At 47.1% G+C, this 24,534-nt stretch overlaps 2 protein-coding genes across 3 annotated transcripts in view; both read right to left on the reverse strand.

Annotated features, from left to right (window-relative positions):
• Window positions 1-9,260, reverse strand: part of ULK2 (unc-51 like autophagy activating kinase 2) — a 38,617-nt gene extending 29,357 nt beyond the window's left edge. For both annotated transcript variants that reach the window (XM_061363619.1, XM_061363620.1), the window contains exons 1-3: window positions 8,772-9,260; window positions 7,572-7,664; window positions 6,306-6,347 (exon numbers count right to left, since the gene is read on the reverse strand). In XM_061363619.1, coding sequence (XP_061219603.1) covers window positions 6,306-6,347; window positions 7,572-7,664; window positions 8,772-8,864 — 228 coding nt within the window. In that variant the 5' untranslated portion in view covers window positions 8,865-9,260. The remainder of the gene's footprint in view (window positions 1-6,305; window positions 6,348-7,571; window positions 7,665-8,771) is intronic.
• Window positions 9,261-16,508: 7,248 nt separating this feature from the next.
• NLE1 (notchless homolog 1) lies at window positions 16,509-23,636 on the reverse strand. Its single transcript, XM_061363618.1, has 13 exons — window positions 23,530-23,636; window positions 23,178-23,321; window positions 22,879-23,096; window positions 22,703-22,782; window positions 22,380-22,456; window positions 20,998-21,095; window positions 19,407-19,599; window positions 18,841-18,976; window positions 18,455-18,501; window positions 18,100-18,302; window positions 17,213-17,372; window positions 17,057-17,127; window positions 16,509-16,560 (listed from the first exon to the last, which is right to left on the reverse strand). Exons 1-13 carry the CDS (start codon window positions 23,536-23,538, stop codon window positions 16,548-16,550), a joined length of 1,449 nt encoding a protein of 482 aa, XP_061219602.1. The 5' UTR covers window positions 23,539-23,636; the 3' UTR covers window positions 16,509-16,547.
• Between the last annotated feature and the right edge of the window lie 898 nt (window positions 23,637-24,534).

Genomic DNA, 24,534 nt, shown 5'->3' on the forward strand with positions numbered 1-24,534 from the left:
CAAGAGCTGAAGTGTTCATCCCTCAGATTTTGCATTACAGTTCTTGGCCAGCCTGAATGTGAATGTGATCTCCATTTTGGGAATACACTCAGGAGACTCTGTAGACATACGTTTCCCTCCTAAATTATTCTGCTGAAAAATAAGCCTATCCCTATTATCATTCCCTAGACTTGTGATTGCTGTTGACTTGCTAAGCAAAGTGCTCAAAAAAGAAAAGACTAGTAAACCAGCATGTTTCAGTCCTATCGTGCAGGAATAAAGCTGACCTAGCAAGCTGTTCTAAACTGCTTCTTGAAACAAGCTTTTGAATATTTACATTGATATACAGATCATAAAATTACTGCAGCTGGAGTTATTCTCGCCTACACTTGTACCTGGAAAAACAATGAAGGAAAACAAACGTATGCTGTGCTGCAACAATTACAGAACAGTTTTGCCCAGAATGCCTTGCTTTGTTGCTTGAAATTTCCTTGACAAAACACATTTTTGCTCCCTATTCTCAATCTAGGTTTAACTCCTAAATAAAAGATGACAAAGGTTAATAGGAAACCATTTTACAATTCTGAAAGCTTACAGATAAACCTAATAGAAAGGGATTAAGAGGCAACATATTTGCCAAAATTTGCTCTGTTTTAATCCCAGTGGTCTCAGGGGATGTGAAGTTCCAATCCAAAGCACAGGCTCAGCGCAGCAGTTCCATTTTAAAGCCATTAATCGAAAAAGAAGTCAAAATATCCCTGGTTACTTCTGACAGCTGTTGCTAGAACACTGGTGTACTGGCAGAAACATACTCTAGATTTCTTTTGGGTTAAAAAGTCCTCTTTTAGAACAAGCTGAAAGTCTGCAGGGAGCTCTTGGTGAGCTGCCAAAGCTGAAACTGTGGCAAACAAACAGTTAATATGCTTCTGTTAGAGGCCTGTAGATTCTGGTTAGCTGGAGTTTATGAGAGTTAACCTGACAGCCTGTGCACTGCTATTATCTGACTGATTTTCTGATATGTTATGGCTTTGTTTTTGGAGTTTTTTAAATTTTATTTTTTTGGTTGTGGGTTTTGTTTTCTGTTTTTTTTTTGTTTTGTTTGGGTTTTTTTCCCCATTAAATTAATTTGGCAGAAGTTCTAATGATTTAATGAAAAAATGATTGGTCCAGATCTTTTTAGGGCTGTTTCTTACTGTATTACAGATTTACTCTGTTTACTTTCTGTGTGCATCACAGCAGCAGCTTCTACCACATTCATCTCCCATCATGCAAAGGACTGAACATTTTGTTAGTTGTGACTAAATGTTAAGTCTTAGACTAAATGTCACTTGACATGTGCCTGTAGGATTCAAACAGCATGTATGCTGCCAATTATTTACATAAAAGAGCAATCAGCCATGGAGAAATGTACCACAATAGCCAATAATTCATTTTCTGTTATGTGAAACATTGTACTTAACCAATGCATATGGGAGGTAGTAAAAGAGACTGGCCTGCTGCACAACACAAAATAAAGGCAAAACTGTTGACAGCACACTAAACATTTACCACACTCACATACTAAAAGATCATCTCAAACAGTTTTGAAATACAAATTACAGCATCTAGGCTCAGTGGGTAAGCTAAGGACTATGTAGTAATTTCAACTCTTTGGTTCTGGTGGCCAAACCAAATTCCAACTGGTTGTCCCCAACCTTGAACGCCTACACTGGCGTCATTCTTTGTAGCCCAATATTGTTGTAACCAACCTTCCAGCTAGCATCAGCTGCCAGGTAGTATTTCAAAATCTTTACAGTTTCTACAGGGCAGGATTTTTCTTTTTGCCTGAAAACTTGTCTGAACAGCATGTTTTCACATGACTATTTCTACACACAGTGAGGACGGGTACTGGCAAACACAGTGGACTTACGGAGCTGAGGGAAAATAAAAATATACCAAGATATCCTCTTTCAAAACACAACAGTTCAGCAACAGCTATGATGAAAGTATGGAGGCAATCAAAGCTGTGAGATACCAAGAACAAGAGCACACACCAGAACACCTGAAGCAAATGCCTCAAGAAACATGCAGTACTAGCAGACCAACTGGAGTCCTTGGGTAAACCAAACAGCAAGAATTCCCACTGGTAAAACAAGAGGTATAGACAGTATGGTTCATTTCACAGCATCCCAAGAACTCAGAGGCACCTGTGTATAAGTAAAGGCTGAGATGCAGGTACCAGAAGGACCACTGGATTTGCTCTCATAGCTTTCACTGCTGCCAAAGACAGCAGAAGCAGCTGCAGTTATTTTGTCTGCTATGTCACAACAAGCTAAGGCATTCTGTTCAGATACTGTTTCTCCACTAACACACTAGAAATTAGTTATCCCCAAACTACTGTTCAAATAGCAAACTTCAGACTCCATACAGTGAAGACATTAATTCATTCTAAAATGCTATCTCCAGGATACGTTACAGCTTTCATTCTGACTGCTGACATTCAAAAGAGGTTTTGAATTAAATTATTTGCTAAAACAGGCACTGTCTGGCACTGTGTAAGAGATTAGTTCCACCCAGCACGCACTTGGGATCATGAACTGCACAAAACTGTAAATTCATGTCCTAAATATAGCACATTCCAAATAACTCACTGATACCTTCATACTTCAGTATAATACTTTATTCAAGGACCTCAATGTACTTTATGCTGGTGAGTTAGAGGTTATTTTAGGTTCTTTTTGCTTTTGAGAAACAGTGGGCTCCATTTCCTCAATTAACAGGATCCAAGATCAATCTTCTTTTGCAGGACGAATGACATCCCACACCACCACCAAGGTAAAAGAGCTGCACTCTTATGCCATTTGAGAGATACAGGATTCTTTTTTTTTTCTTGAAATAAAAGTCTACCAAAGTCTTGATCAAGAAGATAAATAAAAATAGGTCTCAACAGGTTACGTCTTGCTATCCACCGATTACAGTCTGGGGTGTTTTAGGCATTTCACTTTGTGAAAAAATTAATCTCACGTTTAGAGGTGAGCTGCTTATATTTATTTTTCAGAGCCACACTGCTGCAAAACATCTGCCTCTCACAGATGAAGAGTTCATACTTAAGTTTATCTGCACAAATGTCTTCAGGCTTAGAACCAATGGTCTCCACACCCGGGTGTGCAGATCCCCAGCCTTCTGAGATGGCACAAGCAACAATGGTATGCACTGCTCCTCTGTTCACATCAAATGCTGAACTGCAGATCAAACCTGCCAGTGTTGCATGTAAACACCTCACAGAAATCAAGGGCAATTATTGTGCTGGCACCAGAACAAAAGATTTTGATGCCAACCAATGCACACACAAATTCATTCGGGTGTGTCTCTGGATGAATGGCATTTCTAGTAATTTATCTCAGAGCACCCTGTACATACCAAGTAACCTATCAAAATGGTGTTCACAGGAGCTGAAGCAACAGCAACATAAAGAAGCTTTTAAAATATTCATATACTCTCCGTACAATGGTTCATAAATTCTCCTTAGATGTAATTAAAACCTAATGGTGTACGTCTCTTTATTACACTGATTAATGTTCATATAAACAAACAGATGAAAGAGAAGGAATCTACCTCCTGTGAAAACAATTCCAAATTAAGTCTTTTGCAATATGTAAAATAACAACTACTCTTTCATTCTCGAAAGATATATTCCAAATTGCTACGCAGATACTGTTTTAATCTCAAAAGTACTGCCATTAAGTACAAATAATTTCATTTACTATTATGAGATGTAAATATATTTCTTCTTCATTGCAATTAATTTACACATTTTTATGTAGTTTTGCGACTTACATTTCACACCATCTTTTCTATCTGGAAACTTGGTGCAACAACCAGTTCTCGGATTATTCAGCTAAATGGTTTGCCAAACAGTACGTGTGAAACATGAGCTTTTTCTTATTTCAAACTGTTCAAGGTTAAGAAAAACTTCAGACCAACAGAACTATAAAAATAAAACAAGACTCCCAGTCACACTGAGATCTTCCTACTGTGACAGACTTCACTGGCTCCAGCACTGAGGCAAAAAAAATAGCTTCTGCAACTTAAAAATTGCTTGAAATCCTAAAGTCTTATCTGCTGTACTATATCACCATGTCCACAATATTATGGCAAACACAAAGGGCAGTACATGCTAGAACATGAAATGCTGAAGAAAATTAGTAGGTGTAACAGCCTAGTAGACATATAAACGGCTTGCATAGTGTTCATTCTTGCTGGGTTATAAATTAATGTAATCATACAAGTTAATGATGGATAATATTTCACAAACACAGCCCTGTGCAGGAAGGGAAAAGCTTACTTGTGCAAGTGTCACATTCTTTAGTTCATATATTGTAAAACAATTTCTTCTATAGATGTAGCACCATACTGCCAGGCTTTATGTTTTCCACTGACGTGTTTGAAATATGCCCAAGGTATGAGACACAGGTTTTCCCTTCTCTTCAACTGTTGATTTTATTTAAATGCAACAGTCAGTGACAAGCAGCAACATTCCCTTCTCAAATGAAGAGCACAGGACTGATCATTCAAGAAGTCCTGTCACTCTACAGCCACCCGCGCCTGTGGCTGAGAAGCATAGAAGTTATGTTTATAAATAACCTTTAGGTAAAGAAACCACAGACAAGTGTACAGCTCTGCCCTCTCTTCCCCTGTGGATGCTCTATGCGTAGATCAAAAGAAGAAAGAGCCTTTCCAAGGCTTAGAAGCCACACAATGTTAAATCACCAAAATACACACCTAGTCAACTACCTGCAGTGCAAAGCTTAGAAAGTAATGCTCACATATAAATAACTGTAAATGATAAATCTGAAATTCAGCTGCTTACTCACACACCAACGCTCTCAGTCAACAATTCAAGCTTCTTTTAAGATGTCTGGATATACTAAATTTAGGATGCTGACAGATTATTTCCAATTAGCAATAGTCAGGAAAACCTGTACTTTCCCTCTCAGAGCAGCTCATATCATATGAAGTCCTCAGCTCTGAAGTGAAGATCCAGGAGACAGAAGAGTCTACACATCCAAATGGGAAGTTCTGATGTACATTTCATGTTGGTACAAAACTGGTGTTTATGTAACAAAGCCAAAAGAATTTAGTACATGTCCTGCAGCACTATACACAGCAAAACCTGAGCCTGCCATGCATGTATCATGTGAACACAGATTTCTATAGCTAGAGATACATATCTACACGTAAGCTGAAAACCTTTAAGGGTGCAAATGTGTGAAGACAGAAAATACTGAAAAATGTAAAAATGTCTATTTTCTATTCCTGTAACTGTGCACTGCCCAAGGATGGTTCTTAATTATTTTTTTTTTCTTAAATGTAACTCTGCATTTAAGATTAGAATTGAGCCCAGGAGATAAATACATAGTTCTTATTCAAGCAGAACAAATGGCTGTATAACCTACATCACATTTAGCTTTATTCAACACTTGCGGGCCTTAGGATAAAATCTACTTCCTATCAAGTAAAATACACCACCCTGGACAGGCTAGAAAACCAACTCCTTCACCTTACCAGTTAAGATCCTGGGCATAAAGAAAGGAAGACCATTTGAAGCCATTTAATTCTTATTTCTCCTACTTGAAAATATCCAAATGTCTGCTTGGTTTTTATACCTTATCCTGGTCTCTTGAACACAGGCAACAGCAATATATACAGGTGTGATTGTGGTCGTCTTCTTCCTTCAGTTCTTCCTCACTGTTATACAGAGCTACACAACGCATTTCCTTGTTACGGAGACCTCAAGGATGCTACTCCTTTTCCATACAGTATTATAAGTTATGTTGGCTTCTTAATGTCACTTGCTTCACCCATCCAGATCAGCTCCTGCTACTACGTTTTCCTGCAGGTGTATTCAGTCATTATCCACAAACACCCACTTCCCAACTAAATTATAGGGCCAAGGAAATTAGTTAATGCCACTGATCGAGCTCCCAGCCCAGCCAGCTGATTCTTTTCCTCTGGAGACAGGACCAAACTGCACAAAAGCCTCTGCAGAGCTTCTCAGGCTGCCACCTGTCCCTGCTGCCTGGCAGTAAACTGTATTCCTCATGGTTTTCTATCCCAACAGTGCATCTTGCTTACTAGAAAGAGCCAACACAAAGTAGGTGCATAGTGTGTTAAAGATGACACAACTCCCCCACCACTGCTAGGGAACTGAATTTCTTTTTCTAAATACCAGAGTGATCATAGCAACAAAATATGTGGCCATTCAAAATTCTCTACTCAATAAGCATACATATGCATTGTATTTTCATAAATAAATTTTAATGAAAAGGCATCAAAATATATTTTACCTGGACATCATAAAGAGCTACAATGTTCTCATGCTGAAGTTCCTATAAAACAAAATATCTGCATTATGAAAATGGCCTGTTGTCATTATTATTATTCTTTTAAATTTATTATGCTAGGTGATAATTAAAGAGAACCAAACTTTACACAGGAAAGCAGCATCTGGTTTAGACCACGTGATGGAATTTGGAGAAAATCCCAGCTGTTTAGACAATATTTACAGAATAGGAAATTAGGCAATATCTTCAGAGGTCATAAAAACATCTGGTTGCAGAACTTATTTTCTACATCTTGTTACAGGAAGTACTGATCCTTCATTGAACACTCAAAACTTCACTAAAGTTAGTCTCACACATTTCCCACTTAGCAGAGTTACCAACTCTGGTTCAAGCCAACTGCACCATTTTGCAATGAAATCAAACCAAGTAACACCAAATAAAATTCACAGGTCAGCCCAAACTAACTGTAACTGCTCAAAATAACACCTGTCTTCACTAAATACTTGCAGCACACTAATATATCAAACACTACAATTTCTAATGTGTAACAAATATACTAAAATATAACATATATATATATTAAGTGTATAAAACAGTGATGTATCTCAAGAAGCTTGGAAACATGGAAAGAAAGCAGCACTAATTATTACTGCAAAACTATCTAAAATGAGATGTGGTGAAGTTCAGAGAGTGGAGAATGACAAGAGATCATCCAAGGAGACGCTGCCGTAAAACAGCACTGAATAACTGATGCTCCATTTTTTCCTTCATTAGAGCCACACTACACATTTTTACCAATTAACACACCTCAGAAGTGGGAAGACTGCTTCAGGAATCAAATTCAGCATGGTGATTTAGCTTTCAAGGCATCTTTGAGCAAAGAAGGTAAGGAAAGATCAAAGACTGAAGTTTTACCCTCAGCTATGACTTTTGTTGCATGCACTGCCTAGGAAAGGTGCACATCAGCCATCCTGAAGGGCCCAATTTTCTACCTGTGCAATAAGTAAAGCACAGGGACTGGTTCTATAATTTTCTACTTTTAACTACAAAATCATGACCATAATCCATTCTGAGACCATTTCCAGAATGAAAAATTATCTCTTTTTTTTTTACTTGGTCTTTTTAGTTCCAAATTTCTCCTGGAACTAACCAAAGAAACAAACAGCAGAACAGCAATTACTGTGATATCACCCATGACCTGAAATGAACTAGGGCAAAAGTCTCCTTTTCAAGTAAAGAAGCTTTAAAAATCACTGCAAATTAACATACCTTTAAGATTTTTATTTCTTTTCCAAGTAGGATTTGTGACTTTGACAAGTTCTTTTTGTTAATACTCTTTATGGCTACTTCCCAATCAGTTTTCTGGAAGCAAACAAGCAAAAAAGTACTGTCAGTTTTCTACTGGTTTTGACCCACCAGTGACTGCATCACATGATACCATCAAGAACTAGATAGCTATTAAAAACCAGCTGCAGCTACACTGCACGTTCATGGGTTCCAAAGCATTTAAGAAACAAAAGTAGCAGGTAATCATATCCCATTTATTTTTCTTTTGTATTGGTACTATGTATCTGCTTTTTAGTCCTTTCTCAATGATCCAGTTACTTTCACTCTCCTGTAAGGGCTTCCTATTTTCTTCCTTAAGCTCTACAGCTGAAAACTGCACAAGAAAACATCTCTGTTTAAGTAAACTTCTGTATTGTCTGTTTATATATTATCTAAAAATAAATTTGACTATTTGTAAGGTGGGAGCATCTCCAGTGGCCTTTAAAGTTTTTGTGGGTTTTTGTCTTCCTTTCTCCCTTTTAACTCAGAAATCACTGCCCTGTGCCTCTCCAACTTGCGAGTGCTGCCCCAGTGCTCCAAGATGATAAATCTGAAGAGTTGTTTTCTGGAAAGCAGAGCACTGTAGGCATAACCAACTATGAATATCCAGGGTGATTAGCAAGCCACGCCAGGAAACCAGACACCTCTGAATTTAAGAGATCTGCCAATCCCAAAGGAGACAATTTTCCATTAGATCCCTCGTTATCCAGCGAGATAAACATGAACCTTCAGACAAACAAAGGGCTCAGCCTCCCATACAGCTGCAACTCTCCACTCGCCGCTATGTCAGGGAGCTACCAAACAGCAGAGAGGAGAGGTGGGAATGCAGATAGGTTGTTACGGGAGAAAAAGGAGGTTTATGGAGGCCGGGAGCCGGCAGCTCAGCTCTGGGGCTGCAGCAGCGGCAGGCCCAGCCCCAAACCCCGGTACCCAGCCCACCCCGGCCCGTTCCTTCTTATTTCTCTCCAAACACACAAATCACGACACAACTCCCTCAGAGGACATCCCCCCCACCCCCCCAACCATCGCTACCCACCGGGAGGGGCTCCTGATGGCTGCAGCCCCGCGGAGCGACCCCGACCCCCAGCCCGGGTTGTGTAACCGGCCCCGCTCCGGCTGCGAGCAAAGCCCATTGCTATTTACCTTGCGGTGGCGACCTTTGAAGACCACAGCAAAGGCTCCGTGTCCTATCAGGTCCTTCTTGCTGTACTCAAAGTCTCCCACCACCTCCATCATCCCTCAGCGGGGCATGAAGCCCCCGCGAAGGAAGAAGGAAGGGAGAGAAAACAAAGGGGGTCTTCCTCCAGCCAAGGCAGCTACAGCCGCCTCACAGCAACCGGCGGCGGGGTAGGAGCTTGCCCCTCTCCTGGCTGCCCCCGGCGGCGGGAGCAGCTCCTCTCATACCGCGGGGGCAGCCGCAGGCCCCCAGCCCAGCGGGGCTGCTGCAGGGCGTCTCCGAAGCGAGGGGCTCCGTCTGGCATGAGGAGGGCAAGGCGGGGAAGGAGCGGAGCTGGGCGGGGGGAAGTCTCTCAGGGGCCGGGGAAGAAGCGACAGTGCGGCATCGGCGCCGGGACGAGGGGCCTTCTCAATGGGGAAGGGGGCTCCGCGCCCTGCCGCTGTCCGCCCCCATGGCCCCGCGGCCCCCCTCAGGGACCGAGCCTCAGAGCATCCAGCAGGGCGGTGGGGAGGCGCGGCCCGCGGCTCCGGGGGTGGCTGTCGCTGTCACCGCCGCACCGCCCGCTGGAGGGGAGAACGCTACGGAGGTGCACACCGGGGTCTCAGGCCGCCACCGCCTCCTTGGGGCTCCCACCGCTCCGCCAGCAACTGCCACCGGACCAAAACCGGGCCAGCCCTAGCTCCAACTGCTCAGACCTCCGCGCCACCTCACGCCTTTTATAGGTTGCATCGCGCAGGCCCCAGCGCTCGGCTGCTTCCGCCGGCGGTTAAAGAGTGCCTCACCCTGTTTAACCCGCCGGGAGCGCGCCGCGGGGTCCCTCCGCCGCCCTCCCCTGAGCAGCGGGGCCCGCCGCGGTCCCGGGACCGGTTCTTGTCGTCTCCTCAGGGAGGACACAGCAACCCAGGCCCTGGGGACCTGCCCCCCTCCTCACCGCAGAGCTGGGGCAGAAGCCAACTGTGCACTGAACCTCTCACGTCTCGCCATGGTTTCCAAGACTTGCTGCGTTTCACTTCATCAGCTTTCTCGGCCACCTCAAGCCCACCTGCCAGTGAGGACAACGCTGAGGGGCCACCAGGAGAGGAGAGAGGGCCAGAGGTGGCCGTGGGCCAGCTGCCCTCAGCACAGAGCATGGCAGGGGTCAATCACAGCATCATAACTGGGTTGGAAAAGACCTTTAAGATCAAGTCCATCCATTACCCAGAACTGCCAAGGCCACCACTACCATGTCACTAAGGGACTCGTCTACATAGTTTTTGGACATTTCCAGGGACAACGAGTCCAGCACTGCCTTGGGCAGCCTGTTCTAATGCCTGAGCACCCTTCTGGTGAAGAAAATGTTCCTGAAGGCAGGTACAGATCATCCCACCCTCCGAGGGTGGTATGGCCAGCCCAGTACCCCCAGGTTCACAGCCACTCACCAAAACTACACATCAAACCTAATACAGGGAACCTGACTGGAGAAGCAGTGGAGGAACGAGCATGCAAAATGCTGTAAGCCAGACACTTGAAGTTGCTTGCTCTCTTTATAAGGAGAACAACGCCTGTAATTTACAGCCTCTGCCTCTCAGCGCTTTCAGATCAGCCTGTGGCTGTTTACAGCAACACGTACAAGCATTAAAAAAACCAAAGAGTCACCACACACCAGTCACATGGAGCCTTTGACCTTCACCTCCAGATCTACATAATTGGTGCTCCATTCCTCTGCTTTCCATTCCTCACTGCTCTTTCCTCTGCCCACATTCTTCACCAGGCCACCTCCACATCCCAGTTTCATCTGTAAAGCTCCTTCAGGCCTCCCCAATACCCCCATCTGCTCAGACCCCCTCAGCATCAGCAGTTAACCCACCACTGAAGTTACAGTTTACACAAGGTGCACATTGGGATCCTCAGGGCAGCGCTCTGACCCCACTCAGGGGTGCTGCACCACCTCTTGTGTGACACAGGCTCTGCTTCCAGCACTGCTGGATCAAAACAGACTGAGCAGAGTTGGTTCTCCTCCTATTCTTCACTCCTTCGTTTTCAGTCACCAAGCACTACTGGAGCTGTGTACCATGTCCAAACCTCCATGGCTAAAGAATTCTCCAATGACAACACACTTGGATTAAAAAAAATATCCAGCAAGAGATTCTTAAGGGAATACTGACAACTTTATAAGGGGCATTTTAAGCTCTAGACATCATATAAAGAGATTAGAAGAATCCTAAGACATCTGTTTTGTTCCAAAGAGAACCAAAGGGCTTTTAAACCCCTCAAAATATGATCCCCTACTTTGTTTTCTGAAGGTCTGAGCTCCTATCCAAAATCCATGCATGGTGCTACACTAGCAAACAAAACTGAGAAAGTAAAGTAGACCAAGTAATTTCAGGGTTTCAGAACACCCCCATGGAAAGGAATAAATGAGATGCAAAAATATTCCAAGTTCCAATAAATGAAGGTGTTGGTAGTAACACAGCCACTTTCTAATGTGCATTCACAGTGCCCCATTAAACCCAGGAAGAGCCCACAAGTCTCAATGTGTTAGCTATTCTGATTCAGAAAATAATCTCCCAGAGAACTGGCTGTTTATTGCCATCCACTGATTCTCATATTCACTATTAATCCTCTCGCCACCAGCACGTATCCTCACCTCAATGTCACAAGCTACATTTTAGGGAAGCTAAAAAATAATAAATAATTAAAATAATCCATAAGGATGTCTTCTGGACAAACACTGCAAGAATTTCTAAGCCACCCATTCTGCATTATGCTTCAAAACTGAGACCCATTTCCCTCTGGTAGCATGTCTGATGTCCTTTTGTCCTCGTAATGGGGCTGAAGCCCTCGAGCAGGTTTGTTTCAGCACAGCAAGGACAAAACAGCCAAGAGCAGCAGGGAGGTTTGACCAGAATAACTAAACACGCTGCCTCGCACTGGGATTTGAATGGGATCTGAAGAACTGATGTCTGAAAAACATAAGACTGTGGGATTTGCATGCAGGTCACTCATTTGAGCTGGGTCCTTGATTAGCATCTGGGGAAGCTTCTACATGTCAATATTTCCAGCACCCGTGGACTACAATAAACCTATTTACAAACAGCACCTCCACTTGCTTTTGCTGCTGAAAGAGGTCAGAACAGACTGAATTACTTGAGATGTTGGGAGAGCAATGCAGGGTAACCCCATGGGGCTTGTGCTGCTCCTCCCTTGCTCAAGGAATACACACAGATGTTCACCACTTAGTGCTGGCAGCCCTGCAGCACTAGGAGGGATGCACTGCTCTGCTCTGACAAGCAAGGCAGCAGGACAATAAAACACCCAGTGTGCTCAGAACGCATGGCGAGGCAGCAGGCACCAGTACCATGCCTCACTGACCACAGTGATCCTTCAGAAGCAGAGAGTACTGTGTCTTGAGTTTGTTTATTTTCAACGCCACACTGTGCAGGGCCTGCAGCCTACTGACAGAGACCACCAGTGACCTCTAGCTCAGCAAGGACCACCGATTTACAGCGTCAGAGTGAAGAAAACACAGTAACAGCACTGGAGATGGATTTGTGGCTCCCTCCCAGCTGCACTACACTGGTTCAGATAAATTAGACCCTCAGATGTGAGCCAGGACTAATGGTCACAAGAGCAACAAATCTAGGAAGGAATTAGGATCTTCCAGGTTGGTTGTCTGTGTACACAGAGTATGCTTTCATGTGCTAGCAGCTGTCCAGAACAGAGACATCACTCTGGGTTTCTGTAACACATTTCATCCTCAAAAACACTACTGGTCTTCCCAGCAAGCCTTTTTCTGCCACATCACTGAAATACAGCCCTTTCTGAGGTGGAAACATCACCTTAATGACACCTGGGTTGTCCCCAAGAAAAGCAGAAAGACAGCTGCTGTTCTTAATTTTCATGCATAACAATGAATGAAGAGTATTTTCTTCCTGTTCATTGAAAGATTTTTCTTGTATTGTCCCCCAGGCAACGCACATGGAAGTTAAATTTCTGATCTGGGAAAATAATCAGAAATCAGCTGGGTCAAGCAGAAAATGAACACGTGCCTCCAAGGACCCAAGGAGCACAATGTGTACGCCACATGGCCAGCCCTTCAGCACAGATAACCAGAACACACAGCCCTGAGAACAGTTTTTGTGAGGATGTTAAGGCCTCACTTTTCTAAATCAACCCCCAAAGGCAAGATTCTGGCACTGTCCTGCTCATCTCAGAGCTACCCCAAACAATCTCCCTCACTCTAGGTGTTCTTATCATTTTCTTCTCTCCTTCCTTTTCTCCTTCCATTATAACCCAGTAATTTATTAGGGAAACCTTCCTCTGAGGACTGGCATGCTTCCCAGTCCTTATCATCACCACCCTCCCATTTGTAACAAAATTAATGGTGGCATCAACTGAGCTATCACAGCTTCTAAAGAACGAAGTGCCAGAGGGCTTGTGGGACTAATAGTTTCTGGATATGCTTAACATTATTCCTACATTACCAGTGAGAAATAACACCCTTCTGATAGGCATACCTGTGTGGTAAGCTTAACAAGTAACTTGGGAGAAACTGGGCTGATACACAGCAACAGATACTGATTCCTATCACACAGCACTGGAGAAGTTCAAGTGTTTCAGCAGGCTTTTTGTAAGGTTAATGATGCACTTCCCAGAAAATGCAGTCAGAAAGCCCTGGCCTACCTTTCAGATTTGCCCTCTAAACAATGTCTTCCCCCATTAGTGACACCATAAACCCAAATCTGCATCTGCAGTTCTTGAAGTTAGCTAATTAAAGCTCACATCACCATTGCCAGCAGAGCGAGGAAGGTCACGCGCCTGCTTCACCCCCTGCCAAAAAGGAGCCACCTCTGAAGTGAAGGGCAGCAGCTCTTCCTCAATGCATGAGAGCTGGCAGGAGACTGCAGAGCGAGGCCCGGGAAATGCTGCATTCAAATAAAACTGGGAGGAGTGTTACGGGATTGCTTAGGAATACAGCTGGAATGGGGCCAGCACTTAGTATGCATGAAGGCTGGTGCTGTATGAATGATAAAAATAGCAGCAGCTGCTTAAGACAGGAAAATTAGATTTGGTCTACGTGCAAAGCCATCACATAGCCTGGTTCAAAATCTACCCGCTACCAGGTCAAAGAAAGATTAAGGGCAAGACAGTGTATTTTGGTGTAAACTTTGTTGCAAGGCCCTCTTTCTTCAAGAGGTCTCACTTTGCCTTGGAAAACCTTTCTGCTCCAGCATTAGGAAGGTGGGTTTTAGTCAGGCTGTGTCAAAGAAGCTGTCTGAAGGGATGGCAGGAGCTGCCTGAGGTTCGGAGCATGGCCAGAGGGCACTGAGATTGCTTTGGTTTGAAAATCAGTGGATGAGGAAGTACTCTTTAGGCACATGTACACATGCAGCCAAGCCAGACCGCCCCCAGACAGGATTCTTCCCCTAACTCAAATACATCTCTACTTCTAATGCAAAACACACTGTGGATTCACAGGGCACAGTGACCACGTGCCACACAGAGCAGAACTCCAAGGGTGGATCATTTCCTTTAGTACAAGGAGCCTAAAACCAGTGCAGAACAAGCAGCTCTTCAGCTGCCACCAGAGATCTGTCAGCCGCATGTGTGCTCCTCCTTCCCAAGGGCACGGCAGGCGGGGGAGGCAGAATTATCACCTACAGTTTTAAACCACCCTATCCCACAACATTTACCTTAGTGAATTAAGAAGGGTTTTGTTTATGCAGATAGATGCAACATGGCCTTCACTGTCAGCAAGAACCAGCTGGAGGAAGCACATTAATGAAAGAGCAGGTACAGGATATTGAGTTCTTCCCAAATGATCCCACGAAGATAGAGCCTGCTGACTTGGCTGGCAGAGATACCAACAAGAGGAACCACAACTTGTGTGCTCAGTCATATTAAAGATTTAACCCTTTGTTCAGTCTTTTGCTAAACTGAACAACTGCAGACAAGCAAATGGCCCTTACTGCACCATCTTCTCTTAATTCTCCAAAGCAATTCTGCCACCAGGAATAAAGTCCTAAAATGCATCTTCTGGAGGTGGGAAGCATGAAAGCCATACTCCTGTTCCAAGCTGTAGTAATCATTGAGCAGCAACTGCAGCATGAGGGCTATGGAGAGCGTTTTAACCTTCATGCTAGCTTGCTGCAACTAATCTGACAATATAATTTCTACTCTTCAGTAACCTCATCTGGATTTTTACTGTTTTGCAAGTAAGAACACTGAAAATAAACACTAAGTCAGGTCTATTCACCTCATGATTCCTGGAAGCCTGAACTGACTTACAAAAAGGCTCAAAAGCAAGCTTACAAATATGTATCTGACAGTATGAATCCCTCTCACCCACTGGGCATGTAAATGCACTCGAGAAACTCCAGAAGGAGCCAACTCTGTACAATGGAGGTTTTGCCATTTACTGTGACAGTCCCAGCCCTGCTGTCAGCACATATCCAGGGCAAGGGACAAATGCCTGCTCCATTCTTCCCCTTCCCCACCCTTTGCTCCTTTCCCCTCGAGTCGGCAGTGGATGGGAAACAGGCACTCTCTTCCCTATCTAGAGGCACAACTGCCTCATTCTCCCATTTCCAAGAGTCACTGAGTTCTGGTAACTCAGCACAGTTCCATCAGCCATTTGAAGTTCATGCCTGTTGCACCCTGAACAGTGAATGAGGTCTCTCCTGTGGATACAGAGGATTGCTAACAGATAATGCTCAGCACAGCCCACAGAGAAATGGGCTGTGGAAATGCAAAACTTCACGGAACAATGGGAAGCCTTAAGATGTTATCCTCAGCAGATCTTTGTCCCAGGCATGCAGCTCAGCACAGTTCTGTAATGTAATGATGTGCTGAATTTTCCCCTTCCTCTTTCCCTCTCTGAAGGTCACACAAGGACAACCCTGTCTGTTGCACTAAAAGCTTTTTCTCTGCAGGATTCTTCACACAGCAAGAAGGGGTAGGAGCCATCCCCACCCTTTGCTTGCCCCTTTCAAGGCACCAAGCTCCTGTAAACATGAAATTTCAATAAAAAGCCAGTAGAGATGGGGGTAGATGAGATATCCCTCCTGTAATGCTCAGAGGAAATCATCCTGCAAAACACAGCTCTTAATAAGAACTAGAATTAAAATTTCCTTAAATAAATATAAGGAAAGAGTCCATGAGGGAGAGCAGCCAACAGGAACAGGATGTCATGCTCATGTCAGTCTCCATCATCCATCACCTTGCGGATCTCCCAGCCTGTGCCGAGGGCAGCCCAGCTTAGGATTGTGGAAGCATGGTTAGCAGACAAAGGTCATGTTCCCTTGACTAAGGGACCAGTTCTGTAACGATGGACATAAGAAGCAATCTCAGCTGTTTGGTCTTAGCCGAACTCTGAGGCTTGTACTGGAGTTACCCAGGCTGCAAGGCCTAACCTTAGGTTATTAAGGGTTAGTTACATGCAGTAAAACAAAGAGTCTTAGTAAGTTGTAAAACAAAGAGACTTGGTAAGTCGCTCAAGGTTAGCAGGATGTAGGAGCAGGATAAGTGAAATTGCAAGGAGCACGCTACAAGTAGCAAATGTAACAGAAGGCAAAATTTCCCCGCTCGCTTCTAATCTCCCAAAAATGTGTGTATGCAGCAGTTTAACACTATATATACCCTAGACCACAGATGAATAAACGGATCACTTTATCAGTCATATTGATTGTGCTGTGTTCCCTCCGCATCGCAACGACATAAAGTCTCCGACATAGGATGGCACCAGCAGCTTCGTGTCACTGCTCCTAGCGACGCCATCTGCAAACAGAAAGAGCTGATGCATGCTTGTGGTCCAGCACCAGCACTGCCATGTGGCCCAGCAGGTACTGGGGTCCTTCATCTGCATGGCAAGGGCCTAGATTTCTTTATCAGCCATGGTCAAATGGCAACCAGCTCACAGGAATCTGTCCGTCTACATAACCGTGAGACGGGAGGAAGGTGAGAAAGGAAGGGACTGACCAACTGGTACAACTATTCCTTCCCCTCTCCAGGAGCCAAAACAGACATCAGAGTCAAGTTTCACCACTGACTGCTCAGTTGGAGGGACTCTGCTTTCTAGTCATCTCCCAGGGGACAGCAGCAGTTCTGCCCTCAGGGAGGTCAGGTCTCCAAGCTGGAATTTGGCACAGTGCTGTGCTCTCTGCAAGGAGAGATCATGCCTTAACCACGCAGGTCTCTGCAAGGAGACTGCAGCTCTGAAGGACACATGGGAGTAGCTGCAATATCTTCTATGAACAGAGAACAGGTTACTTACATCCTCAAACACTTATCCTTCCCTCCACTTGCTACCCTCTGTCCATCCGGGCTCCAATCCGTTGCATAAACCTAGCATTAGAGATGGAGAGAGTTACTTCTGCTGGGAGGAAGGGTCATTCCTGCCCCTCTCAAACACCTCAGCCTGACACCTCACCTCATCTGCATGGCCAGGAAGATCAATGGCCAGTTTCTTCATCTTGGCATCCCAGACCTTGAGTGTGCTGTCACTGCTCCCACTCACCAGCAAGCGGCTGTCGGCTGACCAGGCAATCTGATACACAGCTGAGACGTGCCCTCGCAGCGATGTCAGGTACCTGGTGTGGAGGAGGCAGGAGGAAGCTGTTAAGAGGAGCAGGCAGCTGAGTTTGTTCCAAACCAGGCCTTGCCCAGCCTTCATGTTTATTCTCCACCAAGCAAGCAAGCAGGGTCACAGGACGCCAGCACACCCCAAACCAGCATGCACAAGGCAACCAATTGCTATCCAGAGTCCATAGGTGGCTCAGCTGTCTAAAAAACCCTCCCAGAGGGGCTCAGAGCCTTCTAGATGGCTCTTCATCTCACCTTCTCTGCCAGGAAACTCATACCCAGTAGGCAACACTACAGCCTTACTGTACAGATGCGTCCTTCCTCTCTCTGGCTGAGCAATCTGGATTTAGGAAGACCATTGAAATTACTGACATGAAACCCTAGCCCATCAGTATAAAGACTGATTTACAGGGAAGGCTGCCCTATCCCTGAGAGAGCTCATCAATACTCTAGCTGAAGGTACAAAGCTGGACTATTTTGGATGCTACGAGGAGCATCCAAACACCAACAGCACCACTTGTAACAAGAATTTGCATTGTCCAGAACAAGCTATTTTCTGGCACAGGAACTGTGTAAACTGGGTCAGTCTGCAGTGTGCAACACACACCTCTTCAGGAGATCAGCCGAGTGGAACATCCCATCCCACCACAGCTGTGCCTGCTCTGAAGATCTGGCCTGTGTGTTACACACAGACCCCATACGAGCACCACCTCTGTACAGAACAAACCAACTCACTTTCCTGTCCTGCCATCCCAGAGCTTTATGGACTTGTCAAAGGAAGCACTAGCTATTATCCGGGTGTCTGGCGAGAAGAGCACTTGGTTAATGAGAGCCTGGTGGCCTGTCATTCTCTCTAGTGGCTTCTTGTCTTCTGCTGGTCTCCAAAGAAACAGCGTGAAATCATCTGACCCCGAGACGAGCCTTTCTGGTTCCTGGCCCTGAGAAAGGGATGAAAGAGTCCGAGTCTTGTACAAGCCACGTATGGAGAGCCTGAAGCACATCAGTGCTGGGGTCAACAGCCAACTGTGCATGTTTACTGCTTCCACCAGTAAGAGTGTTAGAAATTACAGTAGGGACAAAAGGGACTTACCCTGACTTGGTCATACCTCTGCTGTGCCTTATCCTTCAGTTCCGCCACTGAAATAGGTAGAGGTGGGGAAAAAAAGTGATTGGCAAACCTTAGGTGAAAAGAAACTTTCTAATCCTATGATGCCAATTCCAACCCTGGCTCCATGAGCCAAGCACAGTGTGACTGGTCACCCACATTCTCTTTGCCAAGCATGACACTGGGAGCAAAAGCCCTTGGAAACAGAGTGGCCTTACATCCCCCAGACTGCTCAACCAGGAAGACCACAGCTGCCACCAGCACAGGTCCTGCTCCCAGCTCTCAAGACTGCTCTGGCTTGTGGCAGCACTGAGAAGAGACATCAGGTCCTCACTGCCTACCCCAGCCCACAAGGCAGAAGCCACACTTACAGGAGCCACGTACGTCCTGTGGGTTGATGGTGGCCTCAGCAGGTTCAAAGGCCCCGGTGCGCAGAACGTAGTCAGTGCTAAGGGCCATGGTGTTCACCCAGTGAGCGTGGCCCTGCAAGGTGCGGCAGAGGACCCCCTGGAAACAAAACCACGGCTCAGAGACCGATGGGCAGGACAGAGACAGACTGGGCAGCACCCACTGGGCTGTGAGGACCAACCCTAAACTTTCCAAACCCTCTTGGCCAAGCTGCAGGCAGTACTGCAGCCAGGCATAGCAGGGAAGAAGTAACACTACTGAGCTTCACAAACCAGTTTCCTGCAGGGCCTTGCATGGTACCCACCAGCACAGGTCACTGCAAGGGTGTTTCCAGCTTTTAGCCCCTCTTTATGCTTTTAGGGATGAAAACATTGCGCAAAAGCTACCCAAATGGTTTCAAGCAACAGGCTGTGACAGGTCAAGAGAATACAGCACCCACTCTACCTTCATTTTCAGGGTACAAGTTGTGCCAGGAAGAGCAAAGCTACAACACAGTGTGTCCAGCCCGAGGGCTACCCGCCTCACTTACATCCTGGCTCCTCCAGACTTTGATGGTCCTGTCCTGGGAGGAGGAGTAGATCAAGCCATCACCCCCCCACTTCACACATGTCACTGACTGCGTATGGCTCGTGAGGATCTTGTCACACCTGCCCATCAGTGTGTCCCAGATGCGGATGCTGCCATCCTTGGAGGCACTTGCCAGGTAGCGGCACTCTGGGTTTCTGGAAAGAAAGAAGATCAAATCCATTTGTACACTGCACACAGCTCCTCCACCATCAGCCCCAGAGGATTGAACGGTCCAGCAGTCAATAAAAGACAACTTTCTCTTTTGGCTTATGACCAGAGAGAGGCTGGGCAGGGGCAGAGTGCTGACCTAGAGAACAAGATCTCACAAGGCAGGGGAGAGGCAGAAAAATGCTTCCCTCCAAACTGACTGGGCTGCACACTGGAGGCATCAATCCAGGGTAAACCTGGCACCTGAGCCCTTGGCAACGACCTTGTTTCCAGAGCTTTAACCCACTGGTTAATGAGGAGACCACAAACTGGCACCTTCCTGGGCACTGGCTGGGGAGAGCCAGGGGCAGGAGGATCGGTGCAGATGGGTAGCAACAGGAACACACTGAATGCTCTCCTGCCTATGCCATGCTTTGCTTCCAAGAGCCTGAGGACACAGAATGACGCTGTGCTGGCAGGGCTGAAAGCAGCAAAGTCCATCCACGTGGCTCAGGGGGGCAAATTTAACACACCTGGAAGCAGCTGGTCACAACCCAGCAAGGACAGGGGTGGGAGCCACAGCCCTCTGTCCTTTGCACAACATCTTTATCACTCAGCACAGTTTTAACATCAAAGAAAGAGGTTCCTGGCATGAGCAGCAGCCAGGAAGAGCACGGCCCCTCCTGCTGCACAACACCTGATCAGGGAGCACAGCTGGCTGCAGAATGAGACATGGAGCCCGGTCAGGATGATCTCCCTCCTCTCCATTTTCTCATCTTCCTTTATAACCAGTTTTTGCTAATTCAGTTAATTGTTTGCAAATAGCTGGAGTTTCCTACTGGCAAATTCAATTTGCAGGGCTCTGTTCTGAAGGGACTCTTTGTCTTTCTCTTTGTTTCTATCATGTCTTGGATAACGGGATACAACTAACCCCCTCCACCCATTCCTCCTAGACAAAGCTTTAGCTGATGGAAGAGATAGAGGGCTCGCACAGTTAATCAGCCCTCATGATAAATAAACAGGATGACAGAGGCAACCAGGATGCAGGAGAGCAGAAAGGGAGTGCTCTGCAGAGCCTGAGCTCAGGCACCACACAGGCAGCTTTCCTGCTCTCAGCTCAGCAGATCAAATGTTCATCCAGCAGCATACAGGCACTGTTTTCCACAGGCAAGTGTATCTATACAAGGGAAAAGAGGCACAGCCTGGCAATGACTTCCCAGCAACCTCATGGGACTGTGAGCAGCAGCTGTGACTCCTGGATCCGACAGACACAGTTTTGCTGGCCCACCCTGGGGGCTGTTCTCCTGCACCCAGCTCTTCTCCTGGAACAGGAGCAGTGCCTTTCAGGCCAGGCTGCTCTTTTCCACACAAGTAAAGGGAAAGGGCTGGGCTGGCCCTTCACTTACATGTGGAGCGGTTCCCAGCACAGACACGTGATCCATTTGGAGTGGCCAGAAAGCACCCGGCCGATCTGACTGCCAGTGGCTGGGTCCCAGAGAAATATCTGTCCAAGAGAGGAGGCAAGAGGGTCGCGTCAGGCCACTTACATCATGTGAATCCCAGAGACACTCGGGCTCCGTTTAGAAAGCAGAGGTGTCCTTGGTGTCGCATTCACACTGGCAGAAGCAGGGAACAGAGAAGGAGGAGGGCAGGAGGGCTGGATGCCTTTCAGATCCCTGCAGCAATCAGCTGACATCAAAAGAATGAGACCTGATCACCCTCCTCGCTGCCTGAAATGCTGCTGCTACAAAAATATCTGCCTGAACTCAAAACTGACACAGGTCCCCAGAAAGCCACTCTGAGCCTTTGATACCCTGTGCCAGCCAGTTAGTGAACACTTGCAGAGCACAGTGAAAGCCAGAGCGAGCTAAATGCTACTTCTGATCGGGTTCTGTGGGTGGGAGACATGCTGGTTTTGTGTTTCTTTCCTCTCTCTACGTAAATGTTCACCCAAAGAGCCAAGGCATTAGTCATCTCCTACTTAAAAAACCCAGGAGAAAGAGAGGACAAGCAGAACCCTGGATTAGATTAAAGCCAGAACAGCACCAAACCATCCTAGCCTGGCCTGTTCCCTGGGGCTGGTATCACAGCACCCAACAGAGCACAGGACAGCAGCAGCTCCAGGGCTGGTCTCATTGCTCTTCTCAGCCCATTCAAAGGTCGGAGCAAGCAACTGCCCTTCTGTAGCTCAGCGACTTACTGACTTACTTCTGAGTGCTCCCACTTCCCCAGGCATTTCTGTTTGCACCTTAAGGACACACAGCTTGTCCCACAGGGCTGGGCCCCCTTCCCATTCCTGTAAACGGGAATTTGGCTGTGTCTGAGTGAGAGCACTGTGAAACTGGCTGCTGCTGCATGTCTGGGTCACGCAAGCAGCAGCCCTGGCTTGGCCACGCGATGATCTTGCTTGCTCCAGACACCTGCCTCGTGATGGAGCCGTCTGCCAAGGACCATGTCCAAAGCCTGGACTCTTTCCTGTGCAGAGGGAAAACCATCTGCCCCAAGACAGCAGGGCTCGGCAGCAAGAGGCCTGCAAAGGCAACAAAGACCGAGGTCTGCCTAGAACAGAGTTAAGAGACGCCACTTGCAACTACTGCAACAGAGCCACATGCAGAGCTTCTCTGGGGAACAGGAATCCCACTCAAAACACCTGGATACACCCCTTACACCCAAGAAAATCACATCTTCACCCCTCATCCCCCACAGCCCCTTTACAAGGGGTCAGTTCAGTTCAGAACAGAGCAACAGGGCTACAGAGGGTCTCAGTACTCCCCCAGCCCACACATACCTGGCTGTTCTTGCAGCCTGAGGCCAGCTTCTTGCCATCAGGTGACCAAGCAATGCTGAGCACCCAGTGCCGGTGACCTGGCAGAGAGAGCATGAGCAGGTGTGAGTAGAGAGCTGTGACTGTCTGTGATGTCCCACCACGACTGGAGGTGAGGAAACCCTCCACGTTCCTCCTGACCAAACCTTCTTCCTCCACTTGAGTTCATCAAAGAGAGGCACCATGGTCCCAGCCTGTATGAGTCAAGCAGCACCAGGTTCTGCTTTGTTTGTTGCCCCAGAGCAGGCAGAGGCCAGGAGCTGCCCCCCAGGACATCCAGCACCCACCTTTGGCTGTGAACTGCGGTGTCTCTGTACTTAGGTCCCAGAACCGGACAGTGGTGTCTCCAGAGCCACTTGCCAGGTACCTGGGAGAGGAGGAAGACCCCGGCTCAGTGCGGTGTCCCAAGGAAAGATGACAGCGGCTCTTGCCTTACCCTCAGCTCCCCGTCAGCCCCTCGTACTTTCCAGTGGGGCTGAAGGCTACGGAGATGACAGCCTCGGTGTGTCCCTCCAGGGAGCTGGTGCAGCGGGTCACTGCCCGCACCCTGAACACTGCCTGCGGCTGGTAGATGATGTCCAGGACCTTCTCTGTCTCCACACTCTGCCCCACCAAGGTCTTCTCCAGTGACTCGGTGATTTCGGCATCGTGGACAAAGAAGGCCAGAGGTACCGGTTCATCCTGGGGGGAAAGGGCAGGAGGGGTAGCGAGGGGAAGCCCAGGTGGGCTCGGGGGTACCGTGTGATGCCGAGAGGGTCTCACCTTCTGCAGGAGCGCGTTACAGACCAGCTGCAGCTTATCCGGGGTGATGGTGACAGGGACATCGAAGGGGGAGCCCAGGGCCTCTCCTGCCTCATCCCGGAACTGGATCAGGAGCCGCTGCACGTCCTCGTCCGGCGACATGCCCTGCGGGACAGTGGGATCAGCACCGGGAATGTCCCAGGGACTGCACCCACCCGGCAGCAACACCCGGGGGGGGGGGGTAGGAGAAGGACCCGCTGTAGGGGAGCCCGGGGGAGAAAGGAGAAACACCCTGCACTGAGCAGGGCCCACGGAGGAACCTCGGGGGTGGGGAGGCCCCGCTCTCCCCCATCCAAGCCCTCACCCCGCTCACCGCGGCCATGTGCGTGCGCGGCCCACGTGCGCCGGAAGCGGCTCCTCCGGAGCCGGAGCCCCTGAGCGCGGCGCTGCTGCCCCCTGGTGGTTGGCGGTAAGGACAGAGCCGGGCCGCGGGTTCGAGGCCACCGCGGCGCAGCGGGGACCGGATGGGACGGGATGGAGGGGGATGAACGAGGCCGCTCTGAGCACTGCCACACCGGCGCTTTTTATTGCGTTTCTGAAATAAAAAATACTAAGTTCGGCAAAAACCATCCCAACTACCCCATCCGGCCACGAATTAATGCCACGCTAGAGCCTGCCCAGGCACAGTGTGTGTAACCCTGCGGGGAGCAGGAGAGGAGGCTGCCACTGAACATGGTTTGTTCAACATAAACCACAAGCATCATATGAACACTGGCTTGCTGGGCTGCACACGCGGGAGGGAAGATCCTGCACTCAGAGACATAAACGTGCAATATAGCAAGAAATTCCCCATTGCCCATCTCATCCAGCACAAACCAGTAACGACCAGAGCAAGTGCCAAGGCAGAAAACCAAGGGCCACACACAGAACCCACGAGGGTTTAGCTTCCCCCCACAGAATTAGAGTGCATATGTGCAGTTCAATACCATGCTAGACGACCATACCAACTGATGCATCCTGTGAGTAAAACACCTTCTTATTTAGCATTTAGATAGAAATTATTCTTACTTCACCACACTGCCATAAGCTTATACCATTAAATATTAATAAATCTGCGCAAATGCACCAAGACCAGACTGCTGAGGGGCTTACCTGGTTTTAAACCCCTAAGGCTCACATTTAAAAAGTGTAAAGTCAAATCCCATCAAAACAGAAAACTGACACAAATTTTAATATTTATATATTTTAAATCAAAACACAATTAAATAGAGTATGTTTTAAGTACATGAATACTTGGGCATGAGAGAATAAGAAGTGGTACATAGTACCAAATACCTATACACAGCCTTTTTTTGTTTTGCTTTTTATAGACAATACA

This window comes from Neopsephotus bourkii, unplaced genomic scaffold, assembly GCF_033783945.1.
Source record: "Neopsephotus bourkii isolate Nb327-2 ecotype Australia unplaced genomic scaffold, CSIRO-AGI_Nbou_v1 NB_1154, whole genome shotgun sequence".
NCBI classification, from domain to species: domain Eukaryota; kingdom Metazoa; phylum Chordata; class Aves; order Psittaciformes; family Psittacidae; genus Neopsephotus; species Neopsephotus bourkii.

What these genes read in the sequence shown, in the direction of transcription:
- NLE1 (XM_061363618.1), bottom strand. An exon ending in TGCTGGGAACCGCTCCACAT is followed by an intron (nt 19,600 to 20,997) that starts GTAAGTGAAGGG and finishes CTTTCTTTCCAG; the next exon opens with AAACCCAGAGTGCCGCTACC. An exon ending in TGGGATGGCAGGACAGGAAA is followed by an intron (nt 17,373 to 18,099) that starts GTGAGTTGGTTT and finishes CCTCCACACCAG; the next exon opens with GTACCTGACATCGCTGCGAG.